Below are 26,944 nucleotides of genomic sequence, written 5' to 3' on the forward strand. Positions count from 1 at the left end.
TCAATCATCTCAGCTAAGAACATACCTAGAGAAAAGCAAGTTAAAGAAATTAGTAAAGAATATTATTACATTTAAAAAACACTGCTAAATATTTATCCTACAAACACTGTAGAACATTAAGAAGGATAGGATATTCGAACAGAATTTAGAATTTAGCCATTCAGTTGTTTTTACAAAATTTTACAGTTTGGTATGCTTCAAAAACCCATAAATTCTAAAGTACTTTGCAGGATAATGATAACTGCATCAATGGCATTTCTAAATATTAATTGTGTGACTACATATGCAAACAGAAACCCAAATACACAACATCAATCTTTTTTAGGACAAACTGATAACTAGCATATATGTAGACTAGCAAATGCTGAGACCAGAAGCACAACCTTCTGTTTAACTGTAACAAAAATAATCTCTGTTAATCTGAAGAAACATCATATTTATACTAGTATTAAAATGTCATGTAATCAAGTTATGATATTCAAAGATAATATGTGTGTTTGAAGAGAACTACAACTTCTTAATTACATGAAATAATGTGACCACAAAATCAGTATTAATGACACTGTAATTCCAAACATAAACAGGCTTCTGAGAACTCACTGAAGAGTAGAATTGAACATTATATTACAAGCCTCAAAGCAGAAAAATAACTACATCTTGTTTCCATACCAAAATGGCAAAACAAATTTGTATATTGAGGACTTCTCGGAAGTTAAAATGACAGAATTTTAGTCAAGTTCTTTCAGGTTTTCTGCTCTAGATAAAGCAAAGATTAGTGGAGCCACATATTTATTACTACACCTGCCTCAGCTCTGCTTGTCAGGTTGCTGACTCTAGCTCAGGGATAAAACCTCCAGGACCACACAGAACTCTGGAGCAAACTGAGAGTTTTACCCTGCTGTCTGGGGTCCTTGCACGCTAGCCTAACAACAGTCCCACACAGATTTTGCTCTTGGGTTTTGGATTGCTGGACTCTTCCTTTGCAAGTGCCACTGTTAGTTTATATTAGAATTGCCTTTCATGTATGGGTTTGTTTCTATGCTGAGGAATTTCTGCTGAATTCAGAATAAAGATCTAATTTCAACTAATAGAAAAGTGAGCATGTATGAAACCTGTTGGTAAAAAATTGCTTACCATACTGTTCAGTTATTTTGTGGATAATACAAAATCAGTAGAAAAAAAAATTGTGGTCAGACTTTCTAGTGATAATGTTGAGCCAAAATAGAAACACACTTTACATGCCAAAAATGTTTCAGTTCCCACAGAATTTCATGAAAAATAATTGTTCTTACCTACTATGGAGAGAATGACAACCACAAAATCAAATATATTCCAGCCTATAGTGAAGTAGTAATGGCGAAGTGAAATCAATTTCAGGACACATTCTCCAGTGAAAAGTACAATAAACACCAGGTTAATCCAAGATAAAATGTTTTCCATCTCTTCACTCTGGTCGTCTGTTTCTACCATCATTGTGACCATGTTAAGGCAGATGAGTATCATGATACTGATATCAAATGCTTGTTTTGTTACAAAATCAAAGACCATGCCTTGGAATTTGTTCTGGGGGGTAAAAAAACCGATATATTATAGTATGCCCTGGGTAAAATGTCTTTTTTGAAATTGCTACAAATTATTTAATCTAGTATGAAGGAGATTTCATTTCTTCCATCAAGTCTTCCAATTGTATGAATTTTCCAGTTTGTACATGTAAACACAAAATAAATATATAAATACTGTGTTAATAAGCATTAAAGGGTCATTTCAAAATATGTTTGCTGCATTTTTTTAAAATTGCAAATGAGACTTTGCCACCCTGAACCAGTTCACTGTAACCTTTTGTGTCACAGTCTATGTACTGAATGCTTAGCTTAGGAAAATTTGAAAAAAACCTAATAGTGGGGCAGATGTGAGCAGGCTGAGAGCTAGCACTTCATTTGCCAGAAAAATTGTAAAATTATAAAATTTTCATGCCCCAAATTCAGTGCTCTTTATGCCACCAAAATAACTTGTGAAATAATATCTTCCATTTTTCAGCTATAGAGAATTTACTGATGGCTGGACTGGCCACTGAGCAGGTTCCACAATCCAAAGTAGAATCGCTTTCTGCCCCAGCCAAACCCTGCTCTGCAGTGCTAGGGTAGCTCTGCTCAGGGGAGTAAACCATTGTACAGATTGAGCAACAGGACTGTGAGGGGCAAAAGGTGTTTTTCAGGCAGTGATACGGGAACTTGCCCCATACAGCAGTTTCAGAGTTGTCTTTGATGATTGAAAAAGCCTGTGCCCTAAGGCTTTCACGTATTTTGGCAAATATACTGCCACATTTAATTATTCTAAGTCAAGCCAGTGTTTTGAAAAAATGCCACGTAAAATGTCATTGCCATCAGCAGAGAGAAAATGAAGGGGGGAAAAAAGGAAGGGGAAGAGTCCTCCATATTCAGACTACAGAAGAGAAAAAAAATTGGCTTTCAAATGAAAAAGGCTTTACTTGTATCACTTTGTTTTTTAGCTTACAACTTAATTCAGCCGAAGGCATATTTGAAACAATCCCATTTTTAAATAACTGTAAAATAACAGGAAATATTTTTATTCTTACTGCTGGTCGAGGTATAGGCTTTTGTGGTTTCTTTGAACCCAATTTTTTCATTGCATTGTAGTATTTCTTCTGTTCTTCTGTCATAAAGATGTCTTGACCTCCAAAGTAAACCAAAGAGACAAAAACTGGTTACAATCACATATCGCTTTTGATTACTTGTAAACAAAGATACTGAATAGTAATAATCACTCTTGTTCACATTCTCATCTGTGGGAAAAGTTAGCACAGACATAAAAATCCTCTTTTATCATGATTATTAGTACTTTGGTAACAGAGTAATCGATTTACGTATTCCACTTATAATGTTTAGGATCTTTTTTTAAGTGGCTCTTGAACTTGCATTGTTTGTGGTAGACCTCTGCTCTTCATTGGGGAGAGGGAAGCTGCAGAAGGTATTTAATTCCATCAGTTATTATAGAGCACAAACTAATAATATTTTCCAATCTCCCTCTCTTGTTTTTCCTCTAGAGTAAATCTTGGCAAAATTTCAGAACTGACACCTCTGATACCACAGGAGATTTACAAGGCATCCAGACAGTCACATTGCATAACCTCTTCTTCACCCTCCACTGGGGCAGGACTTAAAGCAGGACATCCTGGAAATACTATGTGGACTAACAAGTAGGGGAAAAAGCCAATTCTCTCCATCTCAACTAATTTCAGCGCATGGCTCCAACAGCACTTCCACCACTCCAATAGCACTTTGTGTGGCCTGATACTTAAAATTCTGCAGCTGAAACCCTGATACCTCTTGAGGCAGCGTTGACAAAATATGAAGACTAAAGAGAGTACAAATAAAGATAATACAATATTTATTATCAGAGTTCAGAAACCTACACGCCTGAGCTCGAAGACATGACAGTAGTATAGCTAAGAGTTTTTATAGCTACATTTAGCTGTTTCACTGGTTAGCCTTTTTGTGAATCTGTTATAGACTCCAGCCCCAAATCCGCATCTTTACGAGGATGACATTGGGTATTTCACTAACCATGGACAGACACGTGTTGTCACTTGTCCATCCTTATCAAGCCAAATCGTAAGCTTCAATAATTTGACGTATTTAATATGCAGAGCACATGTTGATTTATCATAAAATGTAAAAACTATTTTATTAATAATTCTTTTATTAACTTTGTTGTATGTGGACAAAAAAAAAAAAAAAAAGCTCTTTTTTTTAGCTTTCTTTCCAGAATAATGGTGAAGTACTTATCTTCTTTTTCTGCTGGTTGAAATTGTCTATGATGACACCAATGAAAAGGTTCAAGGTAAAGAACGATCCAAAGATGATAAAGATGACAAAGTAAAGATACATGTACAGGTTATCTTCATACTTAGGCTGATCCAAAACCTGCAAAAATGGCATAGAAACTAAGTGTCAGTTTAACCGTGAGCACAGAATCAATTTTCTGCTGGACAGAATTTAGGACTTGGCCACTCTGATTCTTTGCTTCTTGCAGTCAAATTCCCACGTATCCATCCCACTGATCTTCAATCTATGAAATTACATTCTTGACAAGTAAGTTTGCTATCAAACCTGATACTTAATTTTTTAAAAAATGTAACTGGCCTGTACAAACATAGAATAAATACTGAAGACACAATTGGTTTAAAATAGTATAGTACCGCCTGTCTGAGTCTAGAGACAACCAGAAACAACAGCTTATAAAGCTGGAAACTTTTCTTATAACTTGTGGGAGTACCCTGCTACGGGCTTGTGGAGCTTTGACTGCTGTAGGCACTTAGGAAACTGCCCTAGATTACGGAAGGGAGGCAGCGAAGTCCCGCTTAGAGTAAGCTTATGTTCTTGGTACATCTATGTACATTTACTGTACTACAACAGACCTCCTGCTCTGAGTGCAGCTTACCAAAAAAGCTGGAGCTTTACCAGTATAATTTATTCAGTTGTCTACTTAGAATTAGAGGACTACTTGCACCAAGGGAAAGGCACGGTTCCTAAGAGTAGGAACTGTGCCCTGAAGAAAGGAGTCAGGTGGCTTGCAGGGTATAGTGATTAGGAAAACATCAGTGTTACAAAAAATCATCCCTAAGCTGTGTATTGGTGCCTTTTTCCAAATGTAAATAACGCCTCAATGCACATAATGAGAGGAGGAGAAGGCATTTCATGGCTATAGTTAAGTCTGATGTGGAGCTGAGGAATTTTGGTCAAACTGCACTGTAGAGAACACGGAATCCTTTAGGACTGCTCTTTTACTTTCTTTATGTCTTGTATTTTTCCTCTGGTTTCCATGTTCTTTAACTACAAACCTACAACAACTCCTTGTCTCTCATTTTTACTGTTATTTCTGAAAGATGTTAAAATTACATTCTTAAATCTTGGAGCTCATACGGTCAAAACAAATGGAGTCAATGGATTGTACTTACATTGCGAGAATCCACAGCTGCGTACATGATATCCATCCATCCTTTAAATGTAGCCTATAAAGAGAACACCACTGTTTACCTCAGGATTTTCCTGGAAAATGGCTTGTCAGAAACACTGTTTAAGAGATGAAGACTAAGCATGCTTAGCACTCATCCTGAACACCAGCACGATGAAATGTTAATAGGCGACTCTTGCCTTCTATTGTATGCTTTATTCGTATATGAGAATTGCAAGCAAATTCGGACTACAGAGGACACCGCATCTATAAGGAACTCAATAAGTAATATCTGATATAAAACATATTTTCTGTATATGAACAGAGTAGGGGTACTTGATATAGATTCAATGCAGCCAAGATGAATTAGGTTTGAATTTTGTATTTTTTTCTCATAGTCAGCATAGACTCTACGCTTTGTGTTATTTCTGTAGAGTCATGGATTTATCCCATGCTTTATAACTCCAAACCAAGGAGTGAAAGACAAGATTTCTAAATGAAAGAAACAATGAAAAATTACTTTTTACTGTTATAAGTAAACAATAGAGATGTAGAAAGAGAAAATTAAGGAGTGGTGACTTACCACTTGAAGCAGAGAAAGATAGCCAAGGCCTACATTATCAAAATTAACCTTCACATTCTTCCATCGGGCAGTTTCATTGTTTTTTATGAGTTCCTCACACTGACTATAGTTGTTGATTTGGCTGATATCAAATCTCTCATCAGTTGTGGTGTTAACACAGTAGTAAAATTTTCCAGCAAAGAGATTTACTCCCATGATACTGAAGATCAGCCAGAATATAAGGCAAACAAGAAGCACATTCATAATGGATGGAATTGCTCCTAAGAGGGCATTCACAACCACCTAGAGTACAAAGGAAACCAAAGAGAGACAGTGTAAGAGGCACCAGTATGTTAAAATGCTTCATCAGCCTTTCTTAAATGTAACACTATTTTAATTCTAATATCTGTGTTCCACTTTTTTAATTGTTAAGAGTAATGAGTAAGAAAAGCAGTATAGAGGAAAGATAAAATGTCAATGTATTTAGAAGGAAAAATGTACAAACAGTACCAAACAGTAACTTAAAGAATGGGAAAAAGAATGAATGGGTGAAACAAACTAAAAAAAAAAAATGAACGAACAGGAAAAAAATCAGCATTTATCCATTCTTCTTAGAATATTTACTAATGTATGTCTGCAATACTGTATCCATAATATATCTGATGACTGATTGCATCAAACAACAAACTTTGTTCTATTACATGTTTAAACAGTCCAAATCAATATTACTGAGCAAATTCTTAGTTGAAAGTAATTTTAAGACTTCTTTTAAATAAAAGAAAACTCAGGGATGTATTCATTCATGTTCATTGGCTGGTTATATATAAAATCAGAAAAGCAGACATGTTCAAACCAGGAAAGCAGCTGGGTATCTGAACACATAAAAGCTGGTAGTGTTCAGGCAAGTGGCGGGTAAGACTTGAAGAAGGAAGAGAATTGATCTAATTCCCAAATGAATTTTGGGGAAAATCAGGCTTGAGGAAAGAAAAATATGAAAATGAGTTCATGTATGATGATTAAAACCATACCAGAATAAAAAGAAAATACTAAAGAAAAGAAAATGAGGGAGAAAGTAGGTCCATTATGAATGAGAATGATTTATTTAATGATGGAATTGATAAACTGCTAAATTAATTAACCCCTATTTAAATGTTTGAAAGTCTAACAACATAAAATTTAATAACGATGGAGCAACACCACCAATTTTGCCAAAACAACTGAATCAGATCCATAGAACCTAATGAAGATTTTGTTTTAAAAATGCAGGACATTAGGTATTACATGGATTAGGTTATTTATAATTCATTTAGTTTATATGATGTAGGTACCACAGCAGATCCTCTAGCACAATGTGCTGTTTGAAATACAAATAGGTAGCTTAAGCCTGTAAAATATTTGGGCGTTACATTTATGTCTACAATTAATAGGTTCCATAAAATCAATTACTCGTAAAATGAGTCATCTCTAGGTAGATCGCTTTTCATTCCTTGCCATTTTACAGAATAGAAAATAAAACTTTTCAGTGTTGGAGTAGGTCGTGAACCACCACCATGTATAACATATAGTAAACTTGGGCTGAAGGAAAGGACAAATACTCGCTTTACTTTCAGGATTCTGTTCCTGCCAAAACACCGCCTCTTGGTGTGATGCGTACTTTGAACAATATTCCCAATCCTGCAGGACTTCAATGAAATCATTATGTTAAAGTTAGGGGCCAGACCAAATGAGGTTTCTTTCGAGGTAAATAACTCAATGACGCCGTAAAAGCACAGAATGGTGGATGAAGTCCATAGCTTCCATGCTTTTTTTGCCACATATTTTAAATCACATTTAATAAGTATTTTTTCCTAATGGGGAAGTTTTGGTCTTTCTTTTTTTTCTTTTTTAAATCAAAATAGTTTCTTATTCATACTAAAAATCTCCTTAGCAACTTACTATAAAATCAATAAGAAAAATAATATAGCATTTTATCAATCATCAGCCAGGCAGAGAGGATTCCCTGACTGACGGATAAACCTCTTCTGACTATTTCAAGACTGTGGTCTTTTGTTGACAGACCTGTACTCTCAGCTTTGTCAGTGGCATGACTGTGGAAGACCATGAGGAGTAGTTTGACCTAAACAAATGAATAGTGTGTTTAATAATAATGCTGAATTAGTTTAAACTGGAAATCCATGAACTCACTGGTGTTATTGGGAAGTTTGACTAGAATAATAAATGGCAACACCATTTTTTCCCAATTTGGGAATATTTTCCTAATATATATTCATTTTTATTTTTACTTTTTTTTTAAAGTTACCTCAATTCTACATAAAAATGGAAGTAGTTTTCTTAAATATATTAATATCATCCACCTGGAATAATTCTTGAGATATAAAGAGATAGTTAATGAAGTGAAAATATTTGTCCTTGAGCTTTCAGTCTCATTACAGCTGAGAATTCTGTTCCTCTTTCTGCTACAGCTGCAGGTCCAGTCACGTCTGTCTTTAATCAATGAATTTTTATAGTTGACCTACTTTCTCTGGTTTTAGTCTGAGTCCTGAAGCTATAGCAGGACCAGCTTGTAATACGAATCATTTGAAGACACCTAGAATGTACTGTTGTTGAGCATCACTGAAAACATTGATCAGACACCTCCTAGCTTTCATTGGTAGTAGGTGTCTGAGAAAAAGGGGGCAAGGCCTGATGGCAAGTGGAAGTAGGAAAAGCATTAGAAAGACATTAAAAGTGGTGTTTACCGGTTAAAAAAAATAGTATGTGCCTAACACCATATAGCAGTGAGTGATACCGCTTAGGACAGAGCACAGACAGATTAATTACACTCCTAGGCTATTTTCATGAAGTCCCAAGTGCAAAATAAAGTGTATTTCCCCTAGCAATGGTAGTGGTGGGGACATGCAGGGGAAACATCATGTTTTCCACATCACCAAAATTTTCTATTAATTATTACTTTGGACAGGCATGAGTCCTGATCCTAGAGAATAGTACGGAGAATTAAAAATCTTAGATGTGTAGACTGGGATTTCTTACGTGCGTATAGGAAGTATAATGCTCACTGGATGTAATTTTAAGTGTCTATGTAAATATGTACACCATACTATATTGTCAGATTTTCAGTTCTTAGATGTTAAACACCAATGAAATTATTATGTTCTGAACAGACATCTTGAATTTCCACAAATCAGATCTTAAAATCTTCTCATACTAATTTCCTCGCCTACTTGAGGTACTGTATCTTTAAAGGCACTAAGTTTGACATTAATTACTTTAAACAAGGCAAAATTCATTATAACCATAGGAGAATTTCAATGGGTAGTTGCCTAACTAATAAAAATATAGGTTACATTTCTAGTCTAAAGTTATCTAACTTCATTCACTGCTTTTTATTGTATCTTTTGCTGTAGTCATGAATCTCATCCCTATCTGGGTATTTGCAAAGGGATACAGTTAGGAGATGAGGATCAAATCAGTAGGTAATGTTTACACCAATATGGAAGTTATGGGATTGACTATTACCCATAAACCTTCATGACAAAGTGACTGTTTTTTTCCTTGCCACTTAAGGGATTTTCTGTGCATATAAAATTGGTAATGTTTTGTATTCAGGTTTTTTTGCTAATATTCTCATAAAAAACCAACAGCGAATGTGTTTTTTAGCAAGATAGTATTGAAGTGTTAGATAGGTAAAGTTCCAGAAATGTGTTGGATGCAAGGAAATGGTATTTTCTATTTGAACTGGCAAGCTTTCAGCAAAGCCCATTTCCTTTTTGGTTGAAGTCTTTTACTTTCCACACACATAGAGCATCACATTTTCTTCAGAAGCTCACCAACTTGTATAAATTTTTTATAAATTTTATAAATTTGCTAATCAGCTTAAAGCTGGAGTGCCAAAGATGAGTGATTGCAGCAGGGAGCTCACACAAGGATCCCTTTTAATTACAGCAATAGGGTTTCAGCTTGGGTGCATCTGCTGATTAGATCTATGGCACTATGTCCAAGGCAGACAAATGAACCCTGAAGGTATAAGTCAGACATCTTCTCATGGCTGGAGCTAGAAATACCATCTCCAGCTGTTGACTACTGCCCCTAAAAGAAATATTTCTAGAACTCTCACATCATAGCAGAACACATAAGGTCTCCATAAATTTCAGTGCACTAAAGAAGTGATTTAAACTAAGCAATTTGACTTTGCACTGGAATAGACTTGAGTGCCCAGTTGAGCAGATGATGGCCTCAGCTGTAGTAACTGATATGGTGAACAAACAGCTGAGGACAGTAACTTCTCAAATATACCCAACTTTATCAGAAAAAGTCTGATCAACAACATTTTAAAATCTATATGGAAAGCAGTAAGAAACCATTTTAGGCCAAAAATCATAAAACCAGCTCCACCTTATTGATATACAAGAAATGTTTTCTTAAATAGAATGCAATTTTTCTAATCTGAAACAGAGAAAGTATTTTAACATTGCCAACTTACTTATTAACATAGGAATTCATTACAAAACTTTCAAATTATAACAGGAATTCCCTATTAGTATTTACAGCATAGTTGGTTAAAAGATTTTTGATAGACTGTGCGTGATATTCTATGCTTGTACGAAATACACGTGCATATATACGTATGTATACGTGCACACACTTTTTTTAAGAAGTATTGTTTTTTTAAACTGTCCTGACTGTAGCAGGATTTATTTGTATGGGATAAATTCAGTTTTGTGGTGACATTGCATAGATCCATGCAGTTGATAAATCCTTGGGCCTTTCAGGAAAATATGAAATAGGATGAAAGGCCAAGGAGTCTAAATACATGTAACAATGTGTGCAATAACACATGAATTCATATAAGCAGATGAAACCTTTTGCTTATATGTTAGTGATAAATGTAAAATATAAAGGATGATAGTGTAGCATTTCTGCATGGATTTGTTGTTGATTATTCTGCATGCATTGTTTCAGTGTATGCATGCATTATTTCAGATTCTTTAATTTTGTCTTACCCTCATCCCTTCAAATCGCGACAAGGCTCTTAGAGGTCTCAAAGCTCTTAGTGTCCTAAGGGATTTAATCGCACCAAGTTCTGAGTAGCCCAAGGCATTAGCTGTTAAGCTAACCAAAGAGACCTACACAAAAACAGAAAGGCAATATTGCTCATTCAACTTGTATATCCTTTCAATACATATGGTGGGAATGATGTGTGCCCTGAACTTCTCAAGAAGATTCAAGGCTGGACCTCTTTCTCCACAAATTCCTCTATAATGCAGAAAGATCTTTCAAATCAGACAAAGTAGAATAAAATTATATTCTAGGTACCTGTTGATGAAATCATGTTGGTAGAATGGTATAAAAATGCTTTCTATATTCACAAAAAACAGTCAATATTTGGTGGTATTTAAAGAAAAATGAAGTCACATGCAAAAAGAAAACTCCCAAAAGTTGGGCGAATTGGAAAGGTCAGTTTAGGTCAGGACTTCCCACGGTATCTTCAGAACTTGATGAGAATGTAAAAGCTCTCAAAAAACATATTCAGACCTGGCCTTTGGTCAAATGTATCATTATAGTGTCCAGAAAAACTTATTCAACAGCCATAGCTACCAGTGCTGTTTGAATTTAACCAGACTAATCAAGACTGATAACCAACTGTTTGATAGGCAATGGTAGAAACTTCATTGTTAAGCATATCCATACTTCATTACATTCCCTGTGACTCCTTTAACCACTTCATCAATTCTGGCTTGCATAACGCTGGTCTGGTCTGCAGGCAGATGAGTAAATAAACTAGAATAGCTGTAAAATAAATAATACAATTATCTTTCATCAATAATTCTTAGAAATGTAGTTATAGTAAACCACTTGGAAGGAGTGGCCCTAGTAAAGGAAACAAACCCAAACCAAACCCAAACCATCTTCTGTTTCCCTCCATTTAATGCCCTTCCCTTCCATCCTTCCTGTTCTCTCTTAATTCTTTCATTTCCAAATTGATCTTTTCACTTTATTATCTCAATCTTCTGGCTAAAGATTAAAAAAAATACCTAATGCTTCAGAAATTATTTTTTTCCACAAAAAAAAAAAAATTGCAGCAGATTAAGGTTGCCATGAAAAATTTAAAAAGTTATATATAAAGTTCACAGATTATCAATTAAGAATTAAATATTTGTTGATAAATACAACAAACACATGACAGTGTATTGTCCACGGTGTCTCTGAAAGGTCAACTGCTCATGGTAATCTACACATCTGATGATTGAGCCCATCAATTACAAGAGTACAATCTCAACCACAGAATAGTAAGTGTGCGTGTAGTCATGTCTCATCATAGGACCTGCAATGCTGGTGTGAATTTAAAAGTTATAATTATTTCTAAGCTCTGTATAGTAAAGATTTCATGGTCTATCATATCATTGTAGTTTTAGGGAGATACATAGCGGTTTCTATACAATTCTGCTGTTTTTCACAATGAGTGAACAAGTGGTTCGAGACACGTTCTTACCTTGCATTCCATGGGAATTACCTATGTGGAACTGAGAGATGCCCTATTAGCACAGACAGATGGAGTCAGGCTATTGGGGACGAAAGGGAGATGAATGTCTGCTGATGGTTCAATATCTGTAGACTTCCATTTATGCTACCCAGTAGTGTGCATATATTGTTGAGCATCTTTGTTGAACATTGAAATTACAGCGCACTTCTCACTAGGTCTCTCTCAGACAATGTGTATCTGCTTCTTGGTGGTGCAGCCTTTGAAAATCATTTGAGACCCCGTTCAAAGGGGTCTCCAAGTCTCCAAGTGTCTCCACAGTTCTCCAAGTGTCTAAGATCACTCATGCAATGCAGTGAAAAGTGCAGGAGTACTGAATAGTATAATGGAACTGAGAGTTCCATGCAGTATTTTCATTTCATATTACCCTGAACTAGTGACAGGACACTTACAGTAATTGGTTAAAATGTTAGAAACATTTAAGGAAATTGCTTTGAAATATTTAAATTTCATATACAGCAAAAACTGAAGAGGATGAACATCCTTTCTACAACATGAAAAAAATAGTACAAAGCATCATTTCAATAAAGCATTGCAACTTCATAAAACTAGAGAATATCAACAAAACATCTCTAGATTAGTAAGTATATCTAAATATTTTTTCTTTTCTGAAAAGAATTATAAACCATACCAGAGCAAGAATTTTAAAATAAAGTTTCCATTGAATAGAACAGAAAACTTATCCTGAAAATGTAATCTGATTTTTAGAGCCTATCATACAGGACATGAAAAAGAATACATACATCAACAATCAGGAAGTCCAGCCAGCACCACGCATTAGTGAAATAGGTTTGAAAGCCATAAGCCACCCATTTTAAAAGCATTTCCAGAATGAAGATATAAGTAAAAACTTTGTCTGCATATTCCAGCATGGTCTTGATAGTTTTACGTTGCTCTATGTATATATCTTCAAATGCCTGTGAAAAAGATTTTTGAAGATATAATTAAATGTCTTCACAATTTGCAATGTGGTATTAAATGTCTTCACAATTTGTAATGTGGTATTAAATGTCTTCACAATTTGCGATGTGCCAAGAAAGAATTTGAATTGGAAAGCTGTATGTGATGATAAGGCATATATCCTTCCCTCAAGCACAGCTTGTGCTTTCACTCTGTACTGCAGTCTTTTCATAAAGCTAGGTCCAAGCACAATATTCAGTTTTTAACTCAGCTGAACAGTGATCCACAAAACTTACTGTAATACCATCCTCCAAATCTCATTTTGATTTGTTTCCATGGACAGCAATGATTTATTGACATAAAGAGCTACAACTTTGTATCAAAATTATATAAGGGATTTAAAAAAACCCTGTGATACATAATTTTTGAGGAACTAATAACTGAAACCAAACTATACATGCTAACCCACAAAGCAGTCCTGAATGGAGATTAATAACTCTCTTTTCAAAAGAAAATGCCTACATTGACAGTGAATCACTGTGCATGGACCCAAGTGTAGCTAGAACACTGTATTTTGCTCCTGCTATAAGGAACTAATCACTGTGGTACTTACTCAGCGCACCTGAATAACATCAATCTGATAAAAAACCTGATGGAATCAGGTTGTTGGCACCTTACATCTCAGTCTGACAATTCAAGCTGCTGTTGATAAGTTTCTAGCTCAGCTGTTGTTTGTTTTAAATGTGTGTAAGACAAAAAAAGCTATTATCATCAATATGAAGGCATGAGAATACCAGTCTGATACAATTAATTTATTTCCATTAGCACTAGATTTTGAACTTGCCAAATTATTTGTTTCATAGCCTGTGAGCAAAATCTTATAATACATGCCAAGTATTTTTTATATATGTTCATATTAGAACAGTTCTGAATCAGATATTAAATTCTGGTATGTTACTTGCAGCTATATAATTAACTGTAATTCTAAATGATGCTGCTTAAAATAGACCCGATAGTTCCATACTGAATTTACCAGAGCACCGCTGCTGAGGAGAATCATGAAGACAATGAAGGTCTCAAACCAGTTGTGTTCAACAATCTTATAGCAGGTTTTCCTAAGATTCCACCAGATTTTCCCTTTCCCATCTTCTACACTGACTTGACAGCATTTGAATCTCCGCACACAGCCTAAGTGCAATAGTAAGTTTTGAGATGTCAGAATAAGGTAAATATTTATTAGGAATCAGAAAAGAACACGTTTGTGCAGATTTTTGTGCTACTGAAATAAATGCCTATAAATATCTCCAATGTGAGGATTCTTTTTCAACAATCAAAGTTAAAGCTTTGTACTCTCATAATACCTTCCAAGGAGAGAGCGAGTGACTATGACAACCGTACATCTATGGCTCTGAAGGATTTATCATTACAAACAGAAAGTAGAGCTATAATCACAAAATTTCTTCTTGATTTTGAATAAAAATAGAATCCAGGCCAAATCAATACAGTCAGGTCTAAGCACCTTGCATATATTTTCCTTTGCCTACCTTCTGTAAAACAAGCCTCTGGTTCCAGAGATTCTTCAGGTTCTGCTTCTGGCTGTTCCCCTTCTTGAGGTAGTCCAATATCAACTGTGCTGCCTTCGGATGAACTGGATGCATTTAATTTCTGTGAATGAAACCCCACATAATTTTTTTCCCAGTTTTATTTATTTTGAATAGAAGTTCATGTTTGAAATGCATACGAAATATTTTGCATGTTTTCTGTGCTCTGACATTAAAATAATTTCTTATCTACAATCTATAATGCCAAATTGCTCTATTACAGGTGAGGTCACAAGATTAGAAACTACATCGTGTGCATTTTTCCTATTGAAAATATTTTAATATTTTCATACAAGGAATTGTTGAAATTATTACGCCACTATTCTGAGCCACACATTAAGAATTCTGAAATAAAATTTCAGTAAGTTAGGTGCCTTCCACACTTTGTACTGTTTAATTATTCCAATCATGTGGCTGCATTTTAGATTACACTTCAGATAGCATGTGTTACTACAAAGAATTTTCCAACATCATGACCAAACCAACAGCAAGCTGCACAGATGTATTTTCATGTCTCAGGTAAATGTTATTCTATCAAGTCTGTAAAATCGAAGAAGTTTTAATACAAATTTTTCATTATCATTGACATGAAAACACACGTTATGAGTTGTATAAGACAGTTCAGTTCTCTTTATTTCCAAAAGAGCAGCACATTACTCTAAGAGCAGTAGCTGATATTTTGCATTCTCACTTGGCAATGCATTTTCTGATTTTATTGTGCATTTTGAAACTACTTATTACTTTGGTACAGTACACATACATGTCCAATCGCTACAAAAGCCCAGAAAAATCTTTATGTTTGGAAGACTCAAGTGAAACCAAATGCTTTTAAAACCATAAAACAATACTGTCATAAAACAATATTGCTCCAATGAATCAAATTGATAATATAATCTGAATCTTCAAAATGATTCTTTCACACCACCACATTATGTTGGCAACAGACAAATATGAGTACTATAATAAGTAAAAGTAGTTTGATCACAGCATTCTATGACTCCTCTAATGTTATCACTATGTGGAGTATAACATCAGTAAAATGGCTGCACTGAGAAGTAGCTAATTTTATAAAGGGAATGATGTAAGCAGATTTAGAATACAGTCCATAGAGAATTAATATTAGACAGAGAGATGGTCCATGGTAACATTAAAGATATATATTTGCTGACACTCTAAAGTTTAAGTTAGAGGCATTATTCCTTTAAAACATGTTTGAGAAACTCCAAATTATATATAGTTTTTTGTAAAGGAATTGTAAACCATATTAGCATGTGAATATATAAAATACAGTAAGACTTCGATGGAATTTTACATTGCAGACAATATGAAGTATGTTCTTCAAACAAAAATAATTTTAATTCCTTTCTCCCTCCTCTGATTTTATCAAATCACACTGACAATATATCACGTGACTTGGACATAGGCTTAACTTATATTTTTATGTACCATGGTACAGTATAGCCCACGTTTTAGAGGAAGACCGAACAATTGGACACATTTCTGGTAGGGTGTATTATTATGCATATAATTTCAGTGGTATCTTCACACTCATTTCCTTTATGTTTCTTTGAAGATCTCAGCTTACATATTTGTGTCTCATGTTTGTGCATGAGCTTTGGCATCTATGAGGTTAGGTCCAATGCACAAAGACATGGATGCACACTTTTCTGCAGGTTATTATTTACAAATTTCCATTGCAACATATTCAGATTATAGATAACGCACAGCAGTCTGGTCGTTGTGGAATACTGCCTCTAAAATGGAGAAACTGGAAAGTACAGGATGAATACTGTAGTCCTCAAGTAAGGACCAGAGCATTTAAACATCAGTGGAAGTCAGTCATCAGTTTGAGGAAAGGTCAGAAATACCATAAACGGAAGGTACATTCCAAATAAATTTATATATCTTGTTAAAAATTAATGTTTATCAATACAATACAGTAAATAATTTTTAAACTGAGAAGTGATCTGTTTGCATTATGTAGAGTTTTCTTGAAATGTTGCTTGCATCATTCCAATCTGGACAGCATTTCTAGCAGAATGCTGTGGTAGTAGCAGAGCAAACAAAAGTTATGAACTGGTTAAACCGTAAGTTCAAAAGACCTACTGTCCATTCTTTTACAGGAAAAAGAGGAGTTCAGTAACTCAGTTATTATGCAGTTGGTTTAATCAGTACATGTTAATTTTAAGAAGGGGTAATGAATTCCTATTACTGAAGTTGAGTAAGACTCAAAGTTAAGATGGAAGATTAGAGATATCCTGTAAGGATAGACTGTAAGGAGAGATTGGAAAGATCAGATAGAAAAGGTAGAAGATTGTAAGTAGAATAGTCAGTTATCAGGAACATCAGAAAGCCATCTTTATTTATGTGGGGCAGTACGTATGGTTAGCTGTATCTTACAAGTCTCTTCTCACTGAGTATCTGGTATGCTTCTTGTAAAGAGCTGTAATAATAATCACAGGAGTTAAGCTAAACAGAAAAATCCTATATTGAATTAACAGCAGCTGATACTTGAAACACAACAGTTAAGTGCCTTATCCCATGAAAATTCAATTACTCCTCTGTTGCTGATGTAACAGAGTATTTCCTTAGCATGCTGTTCTATTATACCTGAATTTAGCTCCAACCTCATCAGTATATGAAGAAGCATAGTATAAAAATTATTCAATAAATTCAATCTACAATAACTAGTATCATTTGGAGAAGAAAAAAATTAAAAATTTAATAAAAAATTATTACTTTTTCTTTGTTTCTTTCTTATTTTAACATTGAATTTATTGTGTGCCATTCTATACAATATTTATAAAATTAAGTATGTATTACAAACAGCTAGGAAAGTTTTATGATACAACATCTAAAGATTTTACCAAATTGATTAAGTTCAGTATGCTAAGAAAATTTTTCAGTAACAATCACATATTTCCACAGCAAACTTCTGCTGTGGTATAAAGCAACCGACTGAGGGATGTTGCACTAAGTTCTATGGATACAACACAACATCACCTGCGAATGGACCATATTATTGCTGATTATGTTTTGTCCATATGCTTTACACATACGAAGACTTTTTCTACCACTTGCTGTGACTTGTCAGTGTTCACACATATGGAATCCAGCTGGATAGCCTGACTACCCTTAATTGCAGACCTTGGTATGTTAGGAATGTAGCATATGTCCCAGTTCTTTACCTGAACATATCTTCAAGTCACTTTTGTACACAATAAATCCTTCTCTGCTCAGCAGCATTACAAAAACTGGATTTAGGCAATGCTATATAGTTAATATCTGTACAGCTTCTTAAGAAAATGAACCTGTAGAAGCAAGATAATCATCCAACCCAAGTGTTATCTTTGATATAACAGTAAGTCCTTTTAATGCTGTTTTTTATACCATCATCCTAGGTATTTAGTCACCAGATTACAAGAGATTTATCAGGTTCAAATATTAGATGCTCTTTGAGAGTTATGATGCTAGATTTTTTCTGAATAGTATGCTAAGGAAATTATTCTCAGAGAAATGTACTTTTCAAAACCTCAGAATGTACATCCTCTATCTCCTTTTCACAAAAGACAGTAAGGGGACAAAAGTACTTACATGGTTCTAAAGCAGCAGCAGTATGCTGTTATCATAGATATATATATATATATCTCATTTATATCACACTACCGACAGCCTTGCCAGTCATGCTTTAGTCAGCAACACAGTACAGTATGAGATACAGATTTTAGTTTAGCTTTCAAGATAAGAAACTGAAAGTCGAAAGCAGATTGCCTATCAGAGCAGCATTGCGAAAAGCAGCAGCCAAGATTAGGTCAGGAAGTTTTTGACATCGTTACTTTCTGAACCTTGACAACATCTCATAGATTCATACAATTCTGCTTCACTTACAGCCAGGCCACTTCGAGCTTCTAACATTTCTTTCTTTCTTTGTTTCAAAGATGATTATCTGAGAGTAGCCGAACAGCTCCTAGTTTAACATTTTTAACAAAGCCTGAAATTTCATGATTGGCCAGGATACCACTAATAGCTGTTGAAATCGTAATTTAAGGAACTGAAGGAGCAAAGAGCAGATAGACATAAGCAGGAAGATGGCACCAAGAGAAGCCACCATTTTGGTTTTGCTTTTAAGTTCCTGTCTTCCCAAATACTTGTGAAAATGTTAAATAAAGGAAATTATATTGTTTTTATTTTCTCAGTTCTATGTGGATGTCAGTATGAAAATGAGATGTTCTGTGATAGAAATAGCAATATTATATCCAAATTTATCCAGTCTTTTTCAATACAGCTTTATCACCTATAAAATCAACCAAGTGGTAAATATCATTGTAGTTCCACTAGTAGAACTAAGTGGAATTTAGATCTCACTCTTTCTAGTGCTTATGCAGTCAGACATAACTCCACTGTCAGGTCAAAAAACCCAGAACATTGTAAATCAAGGCAAAACAATTCTGTGATGATTATTGATGGCAAATACTGCAAAAAAAAAAAAAAACCAAACCAAAAAAACAACAAAACCACACAGGACCCCCACTCTGTACTTTCTTGCTATCCATAATTCCTTTGAAGCACTTACTTATGAGCATTTCATAAATGAAAATATTTGCAAAAATGTTGGATGAAAGCAAAAGCATCGTAAATAGCAGTGGAAAATTTTGCAAAAGCACTCCCACTGGAAGCTGCTTAAGAAGGCTCTTTGATTCACAGATGCAGTATTGAAAGGGTATTTCTGAAACAGAGGACAAGACTGCTGTTTGTACAGATTAAATGAATTTCAAGTAACACTAATATTAACAACTTTCATCCACTGTGAATCACAATATGCCAATATGATGTGACCAATTCATAAGCAATCCAAAGCTTAAATTCTTCAGAGTATCAAAGGATTTTGAATAATGAATATTTTTAAATAAAAATATGACTTATTAGATAAATTATTCTTTACAAAATATAAGACAAAAAGCTATGCAATAAGTATATTTTAACTCCACTGATTTACCAAACTGAAAGCAGTATCGTAAAACTATGGTGTTGTAAATACTATGGCAATGTTTAATAGGTGAGGTGTAAATCACACTGAAGCTGGGGACCTCGTGGTCCAAAATCAGTAGCTTATTTACTAGAGTGCTGAACTTTATTTGTAACTGATAAGATGGGAATAAGTTGTAAGTTTTTCAGGGCAGACAGTTTTAGATGTTTGGGAGGCAGTCAATTTGTGAGCATAAATTAAAGAGATATGGTAAGACTGAACTGGGCCAGATCTTGCTATCAGTTTTGTCTTTGCACCTCTACACTTTTAAGTGTGGGCGTAAGTAAGAGCAGAACTGATCTCTGAATGTTTGACCAGCCAAATAACGGTTTTGTATGAGCTTTTCGAACCAAATGACGGTCACATGCTTTGACTATGGAAATTAAATGAATTTCATGCTTAATGGTGCTTCAAGTATTGCATATTAATCTCCAAAATAACTAAATGCTTATACAAGTTCTGAAGAAAAGCATTTCTAAGACAAAATTGTGAAAAATAAAAATGTGGCTGTCATGAGTTTGCAAGTTACCTCCATTATAAGCTAAAATACAATTGTATCAAAGTTTTCCAGAACAGCTAACAGCTCTTCATTACTAACACAATTTACAGACGGACTTATATAAGCCTCTGGTGAGAAACATAGCTTACATGTTACATATTCTGTTTTCCTAAAAAAGGAGAGAAAACTCTTCAAAAATAGAACCCTGAAAACTTTACCGTTAAGACTGGGAAAGGTACATAGCATGCACTGCAAAATACTATTAAAATACCATGGAAAGTATAGCATCTGAATCACAGAGATACTGGGGCTGCCAATCCCGCCTGACCATGCTGTGATGCGAGTCCCGTGACTCAGCAGAGAGCAGCTGTGCATGTTTGTACTTTATTGCAATGAATGGGACAGGATCATAGCTGAAGAGCATGCAGGCCAGTCAATATCCGTCAAAAAGTGATTATATAGTATATACATAGAGATGTATAACTTGCTTAGGTAACCTGTGTAAAATTGGTGACACGTTGCTCTGCCTCGCTAAAAGGCACCAGAGCTGCCCGCTTGACTGATCCAGCTTGGTTCTACTCCTGTGAGAAGTAAGAATGGCAGGAAATGAAGTTCAGGACACAGCACCTCTGCTTTTTTTGCACTGAATACTGCTTAAAGTAAAATATACATTATTAAGGTGTCTGCAATAGCATTAGGAGATTCCTTATTTTTCAAGGCATTTAAAAATATATTGTAACTTGGTATATCTTGGTGTAATTAATAGCCTAGAAGTTACACTTAACATAAAAATCTAATTATTACACAACTATACATGCACTGCAAAATTTTCTATATAAACCATTCCCATAGTACTTAAGGAACTAAAAAGGAAAAGTTATTTTTATAGTTTCTATCCCGGATGGCAGCAATGAAGCTCAGGTGTACAGACCTCTGCATACAGGACAACAGACTCAGCACAGTGGCCCCATATTTCTTAATGGCCCTACTTCCATGCTGAAGTTTTATTTAGGATTTGTTCTCTAATTCCTGTATTACATTCTGTTCTATTCCCCCTCTACCTATTTTATGTTTCAGGCAATTTTCTAGAAAATTCCTTGTAAAATCACACCTACTAGCATGTACAATATTGTATGTATTGTTTCTAGAAAGGCATAATGTAGTCAATATTCCTGTCAAAATACTGGAAAATATGTATGTTATAATAAAAAATACACCAACATTCCCAAATCTTTGTCCGCGAAGCCAAGCCATGATGATGACACCAAACATTAATGAACTTCATTAAACTTGCTAATAAATTATAATTACTTTGTGGAAATCCAGCTTATTGCCCCACCACAGTGAGTACGTGTGTGCGTGTGTGTACCTAGAGACTCACTCTCCTTAGCACCTGGCTATCTTGTGCAGCGTGCTTTCACAGTACATGGATGCCTAAGCTGCCTTTCATTTGAGATACTGCTAATTGGACATGGTTTGGTGGCACCTTCTATCTTGAGTTCTTTTAGTTTGTGGTATAGTAAGTGACTGACAGATAATACTCGGCAACAGCAGAGTCGTATAAATGGAAAAACACAAGGGGGCAGAAATTCAAGGCACGTTATGGCATGACAAAAAGAGGAAGCCTTGAACAAAGCCATTTGTAGTCACTTTTTTAATTTGAAAAATGCCTTCTTTTGCTAAGGATGATTTTTATTACATGAATATCAGTCCTGTGACTAAGGATCTATCACTATTCTGTACATCAAAAACCATGCTGGGTAAGAATTATCTACTGAAAAGTAGGAACTAGGATTAAGGAAAAAAAATACAGTTTTGTGATTAAAATCTATTTGAAATTTAAGTTCACAATGTCTTTGCTTAACTGCTGTGGCTCTCTTGAATGAGCCTGAAATTTGTAAATATTTCCCTTCAATTTTTCATCTTCAACTTCTGCAATAGCAAGACATTTTTGTTGTGAATATGTTCAGAAGAGTTTCGGGCTTGACCAGTCAAAACTGCTTGGCGCTAGCTCACTCCTAACTGAATAGACATTTCTTTGTCTTATCACCTGATCAGTTTGCAGTTCCTGAAGCATGGTTAACACACACATTTATAGGATTAAGTGACTCCAAGAATCCATTGAGGACACTGTTTTCTTTTAAATATTGTATCTGGAGGAGGAAGCCTTTCTTTTATGGTGGAAGCTTAGTGACTGGAGCTCATGTCTCAAATGCAGGATAATATGCTTTAAAATTCCGATAGGAATTCAAACCAATATTTTTGTCAATTTGTAGAATAACCCAGTTGGGGTCCTTCCAATTGGGAAAAGGAAAGATTCGTCTAATGAAGACAATCAGCAGTCATAATATCCTGTTATACAATGAAGAAATAGATGCTCCATTGTCATAAGGTACATCTTCCACCTCTGCTACTGACAGGTGGAGTAAATAGTTAAAGATTGAGAGAGCTACAAAAAGAAACAAAAGGGATAATGTTGGTGATCAGGGAATTCATATGGCAAATTCAGGTGTTGGTACCTCTTACAAGGCAGTTTCTGCATTTTAGAGACTGACTAATGACTGTTAAAAAATATAAACAGATTTTGTAGCAGAGAAGTATTTTGTTCTCAAAACAGACACCTTAATCATTAAGCATTATAAAAAGTCATGTTCCTTCTGCTACCACTATTCAATGAATCACAAATTACTTTCTGCACAGCAGTTGTAGTTTCAGCATAAGAAATGGAGAATACTCCACTAATACAGAACAGTCCTCTGTTTTTTAAAAAGACTTCAGCAGCTAATTAATCTAATATTCACTAACGAAAATATTTAAATTACTTCTCAGTCATTTAAATGACATATAGCATTTAAATTAGTAGAATCCAATTACATTTCCAAATTACTTTTTGCAGAGAAGTTACCAATTAAAAATTATCAGATTTGTAATCTATTTTGATAAAAATTCAGTTAATACATACATATTGAAAAAACAAACACAATAAGAGTATATAGGACACTTTAAAACATGGTTTACTACTAACATGAATAGTGGTAGTATCAGAATCAGTAATATTTGTCAGATTAAATCTGACAAGGGAGGGAACACAAAATTGTGTGGAGAGTTTTCCTGAGTGCATACTTCTGGTCATACTGGAACTTCACAGTCAGATCTCAGACTGTATCTGTGCCAGAAGATTTCCTTTTAACATCATTCATACAGTAATATCATCTGAAGCATCATTGCCTTTTATACTATATCTGCAGAATAAACTAACAGTATCTTCTTCACACTTTCCAGCTGAAGCATTTGGAGTGTTTTATGAAAAATGACAGGTTTAGGTTGACAGCACCCTTGAAACTCCTGAAAATACTAACTTTACAGACACATACAGAAATATAGACAGGTATTTGTTACTCCACCAAGCTAACAATAAACATTTTGTGATGAAGAAATTCAAAGTATTCTGTTTCCTGGTACTGAACTTTAATCTAAGACACTTTATTCCCAAACTTTCTGTAAATCCTCTGGCTATCACTAGTTGCTAAGCAGGGAAAAGGCTGAAAGTGCTAGATGGACTTGAACATGATTAGCAGGAAAAGAGAACAAACCGAGAAGGACCAGGCCTATACCATGAAACTGTGCAATTTACAAAAAGACAGAAAAATACCCTCTGCCATTGTTGTCATATGCAATCATTTTGGGTGAGCTCACTGATAGGTGGAATTTGGCCAGATCAGCAGTGAAATTTGCTGCTCCTTTGGCAGCAGCATATTTTAAAATGTTTAAAAATTGGACAATAGAACAATGGAACAACAGAACAATGGAAGGACAGAACAAGGCAATAGCCCTGTGTGGTGTAAAGGTGCCTGAAGAAAATTCCTTTTCTTAGACTATGCACAAAGATATAATAGAATCAACCAAAATCCTACATTCAGACCAAGAAACTTTCATATAATCATCTTCTTCGTTACACATAACAATTAAGCTAAGCTACAACAATTTCTGCTTTGTTCAACACCCAGGTTATGGTTTTGAAGAGTAAGATTTATATTAACACAAACAATTTGCAAAGAAGAAATATTTTTAAAAGAACAATAAAGACCCTTCTGATACAAAACAAGGATATATGAGTAATCATGTGATGCAGCCTGTACAGAAAAGGATCTCTGGGTGCGAATCACTAGGATCTTAGCCATATTTATACCCACAGATTCAGGCATGAGGAAATCAGTTATGATAACCTTTATATTAGTTTATGGCTACACTGTTCAAAAATACCCATGCTAATACTGAATGAACTAGCATTGGCACTAAGCATAGCACAGACTCGCTCCATTTGAGGTGGTGTGCCTCCACCATGTACAATTGTAGGGACATACCATTGGCTTAACACAATAATAAGGGCTTCAGCATCCACTGTAAGTCACTAAGTACTGCCTTGGATTTATCCATTTGGCACCACATTGTGCCAGAAAGAGCTACATTTTATTACGATCACTGTGGGTAACAGAATCAAATATCTTAAGGCTTTGAAAATTACAATGGATAGCTGTATGAAAGCATTTTCTGCTGAGATATAAAGCTTCATAACATTTTTTACCATAAAGCCATTACTTCACTTCTTCAGTGCTTCTGATACTATCAGATGGATTATTAGCGACTGATATGAAATCATTTTTAGTGATGATGGTCCAGTATTCAACTGTACTTATAATGTATCTAGATGTCTTTTGACTATATTAAACAGATTAAAAGCATTAGAATTAACCGTTAATTTGACAGGAGGCACTCCAGAAAGCAGACAAAAGAGTAAATACACTGGGCTCATGGAATAAGCATGGAAAACCTTGCACAACCCCCTCATATATTGTAAGAGTTTCGGTATCCAGCGTTATTAAAATTGATTAATTTTCTTGTTAATGATATAACTAAGTAAAAGAGATTAGAAGTATTAATTTTCTGAAAAATCATCTTACGCATCTTGATTTTTACTATAAATGCAATACCATCTTATTCAAAACTCGCATTACATCAGTTTACCTTAAGCATCATTATAAGTTTGTGCATGCTATTATACAGGAATTAAAGAGAGATTTGAGTTCAACACTAGTAAAGAAAAGCATCAGAGTATTTTAAATATCGAAATAGTCTTACCTCTTTGCTTTCTTCCAGGTCTGATTCACTACTGAACTCCTCTGTATTTAGATTTTCAAAATCTGATTCTCCAACAGCAATAGGCACTGTCACAGTGAGACTGGGGTTGTTTATGAATGACATGTAGTCACTTTCATCAACAACATATTTTTCCACGCTGCTGCCTATGCCACTAGTAGTTCCATTCCCATCTTTAAGATAGGCAAGGTTTTTACCTATATCTACTATTGTGTGGTTGGAAATACAGCTGTCTTTTTTGTTGTTTAGGTCCTCAAGGGGTTTGATTTCATCTAAAACTTTCTGCTTTCTAACAAAGGCTTTTTGGATGAATTCACGCACTTTTCTCTTCACATAATCTATGCCTTTCTGAATCCTCGCCACAGCAATCTGTAGATTGTTCATTTCATTATCATCATCTGTAGCAGCAAGGTTGTCTGAACTAAATGAGCTCAGCAGCAAGGCCAAAAAGAGGTTGAGTACCTAAAAGACAGTAAGGAGAAAATACTCTGGATCTCTTCTTCTTAAGTCATAAAAGTAATTCCATGACTATGGAATGTTCAATATGACATAATTTTTTATTCACAGCTGGCACTTTATTTCAACCCACCTTCCTGCTATTCTTTCCAGTCCATAATCCCTGTTCCCCATATTTCTTTATAACTTGCCAAAAACATTTTTAGCTTGTTTAACTTGACTAATATAGGTGAAAATCTGAGCTGTTCCTTGACTTCCTCCTCCACACTGGAAGTCATGCAAGTCTGCTCCTCAAAATGGAGAATGACAGAAAGAGGCAGAATACAACATCATGTAGTAATTTATGCAAGCTACATCCACTGTGGTGTTCACAGCCAACGGGAACACAGGCAAACTCCTATTTTCTACGGTTCAACAGACCATAGTTTCAGTGTCTCTAATTCAGAATATAACAAACTTCTGTATTTGCCAAGAATATATTGGTCTATTTTTTTGGGGGGGGCGGGGAGGAGGCAAGAAATTTGGACTACATGTAATTATGGCAGACTAATTGCAGATTAAAACTGATTAAAAAGAATATTTAAATTATATTTGTCAACATTTCCTGTTCAAAATTGCAGAATATTTTAGAAGATATACCACAGGAGTTTCGCCTCAGTCTGGTTAAACACAGTGTTTATGCCTCCGGATAAGCATATTTATAAAATTTGTGGATGATACCAAAATCAGAAGGGATGCTAGTCCTCAACAAGAACGAAATACAATTACACAGAACCATGGTAAACTGGTGAAATGCTTCAAAATGAATATGGCATTTAATTCTGAAGTAGTAGTAGTTTTTTAGAAATTATTTTTAACTATAAGCATAATTGAGCACTGACCTTACTAAAAAGGTTATGAACTTAATGAAGATTTAAAAGAAAAGGTAGACAAACCTTTTTCATAAATGATCAAGGTGTATTTGAACCTGGTTTACAGAAAGGTCAAATGAATTACATGATCTCCTAAAGTCCTTCTCCAGGCTTCACCTCTCATATCTAAATCATGAAAAATAGAAAATATATTCTATATAGTTTTTAAAAATCCCCACTGATTACATACCACTAGGTTTCCAATCACCATGACCATCATGAAGACCGTAAGGCACATAGTTTGGCCAGCAACTTCCATGCAGTCCCACATCGTTTCTATCCATTCTCCACACAACACTCGGAATACAATCAGGAAAGAG

At 34.9% G+C, this 26,944-nt stretch overlaps 1 protein-coding gene across 1 annotated transcript in view; it reads right to left on the reverse strand.

The window, feature by feature from the left end:
• Nucleotides 1-5: 5 nt before the first annotated feature.
• Nucleotides 6-26,944, reverse strand: part of LOC104496594 (sodium channel protein type 2 subunit alpha) — a gene marked incomplete at its 3' end in the record, with an annotated part of 53,757 nt that continues 26,818 nt past the window's right edge. Inside the window, exons 16-27 of the mRNA XM_010139734.1 lie at nucleotides 26,815-26,944; nucleotides 25,240-25,719; nucleotides 14,519-14,639; nucleotides 14,008-14,162; nucleotides 12,818-12,991; nucleotides 10,537-10,659; nucleotides 5,558-5,839; nucleotides 4,979-5,032; nucleotides 3,807-3,944; nucleotides 2,597-2,701; nucleotides 1,293-1,563; nucleotides 6-25 (exon numbers count right to left, since the gene is read on the reverse strand). Coding sequence (XP_010138036.1) covers nucleotides 6-25; nucleotides 1,293-1,563; nucleotides 2,597-2,701; nucleotides 3,807-3,944; nucleotides 4,979-5,032; nucleotides 5,558-5,839; nucleotides 10,537-10,659; nucleotides 12,818-12,991; nucleotides 14,008-14,162; nucleotides 14,519-14,639; nucleotides 25,240-25,719; nucleotides 26,815-26,944 — 2,053 coding nt within the window. The remainder of the gene's footprint in view (nucleotides 26-1,292; nucleotides 1,564-2,596; nucleotides 2,702-3,806; nucleotides 3,945-4,978; nucleotides 5,033-5,557; nucleotides 5,840-10,536; nucleotides 10,660-12,817; nucleotides 12,992-14,007; nucleotides 14,163-14,518; nucleotides 14,640-25,239; nucleotides 25,720-26,814) is intronic.

Source organism: Buceros rhinoceros, unplaced genomic scaffold (genome assembly GCF_000710305.1).
Source record: "Buceros rhinoceros silvestris isolate BGI_N320 unplaced genomic scaffold, ASM71030v1 scaffold12527, whole genome shotgun sequence".
Classification (NCBI taxonomy): Eukaryota; Metazoa; Chordata; class Aves; order Bucerotiformes; family Bucerotidae; genus Buceros; species Buceros rhinoceros.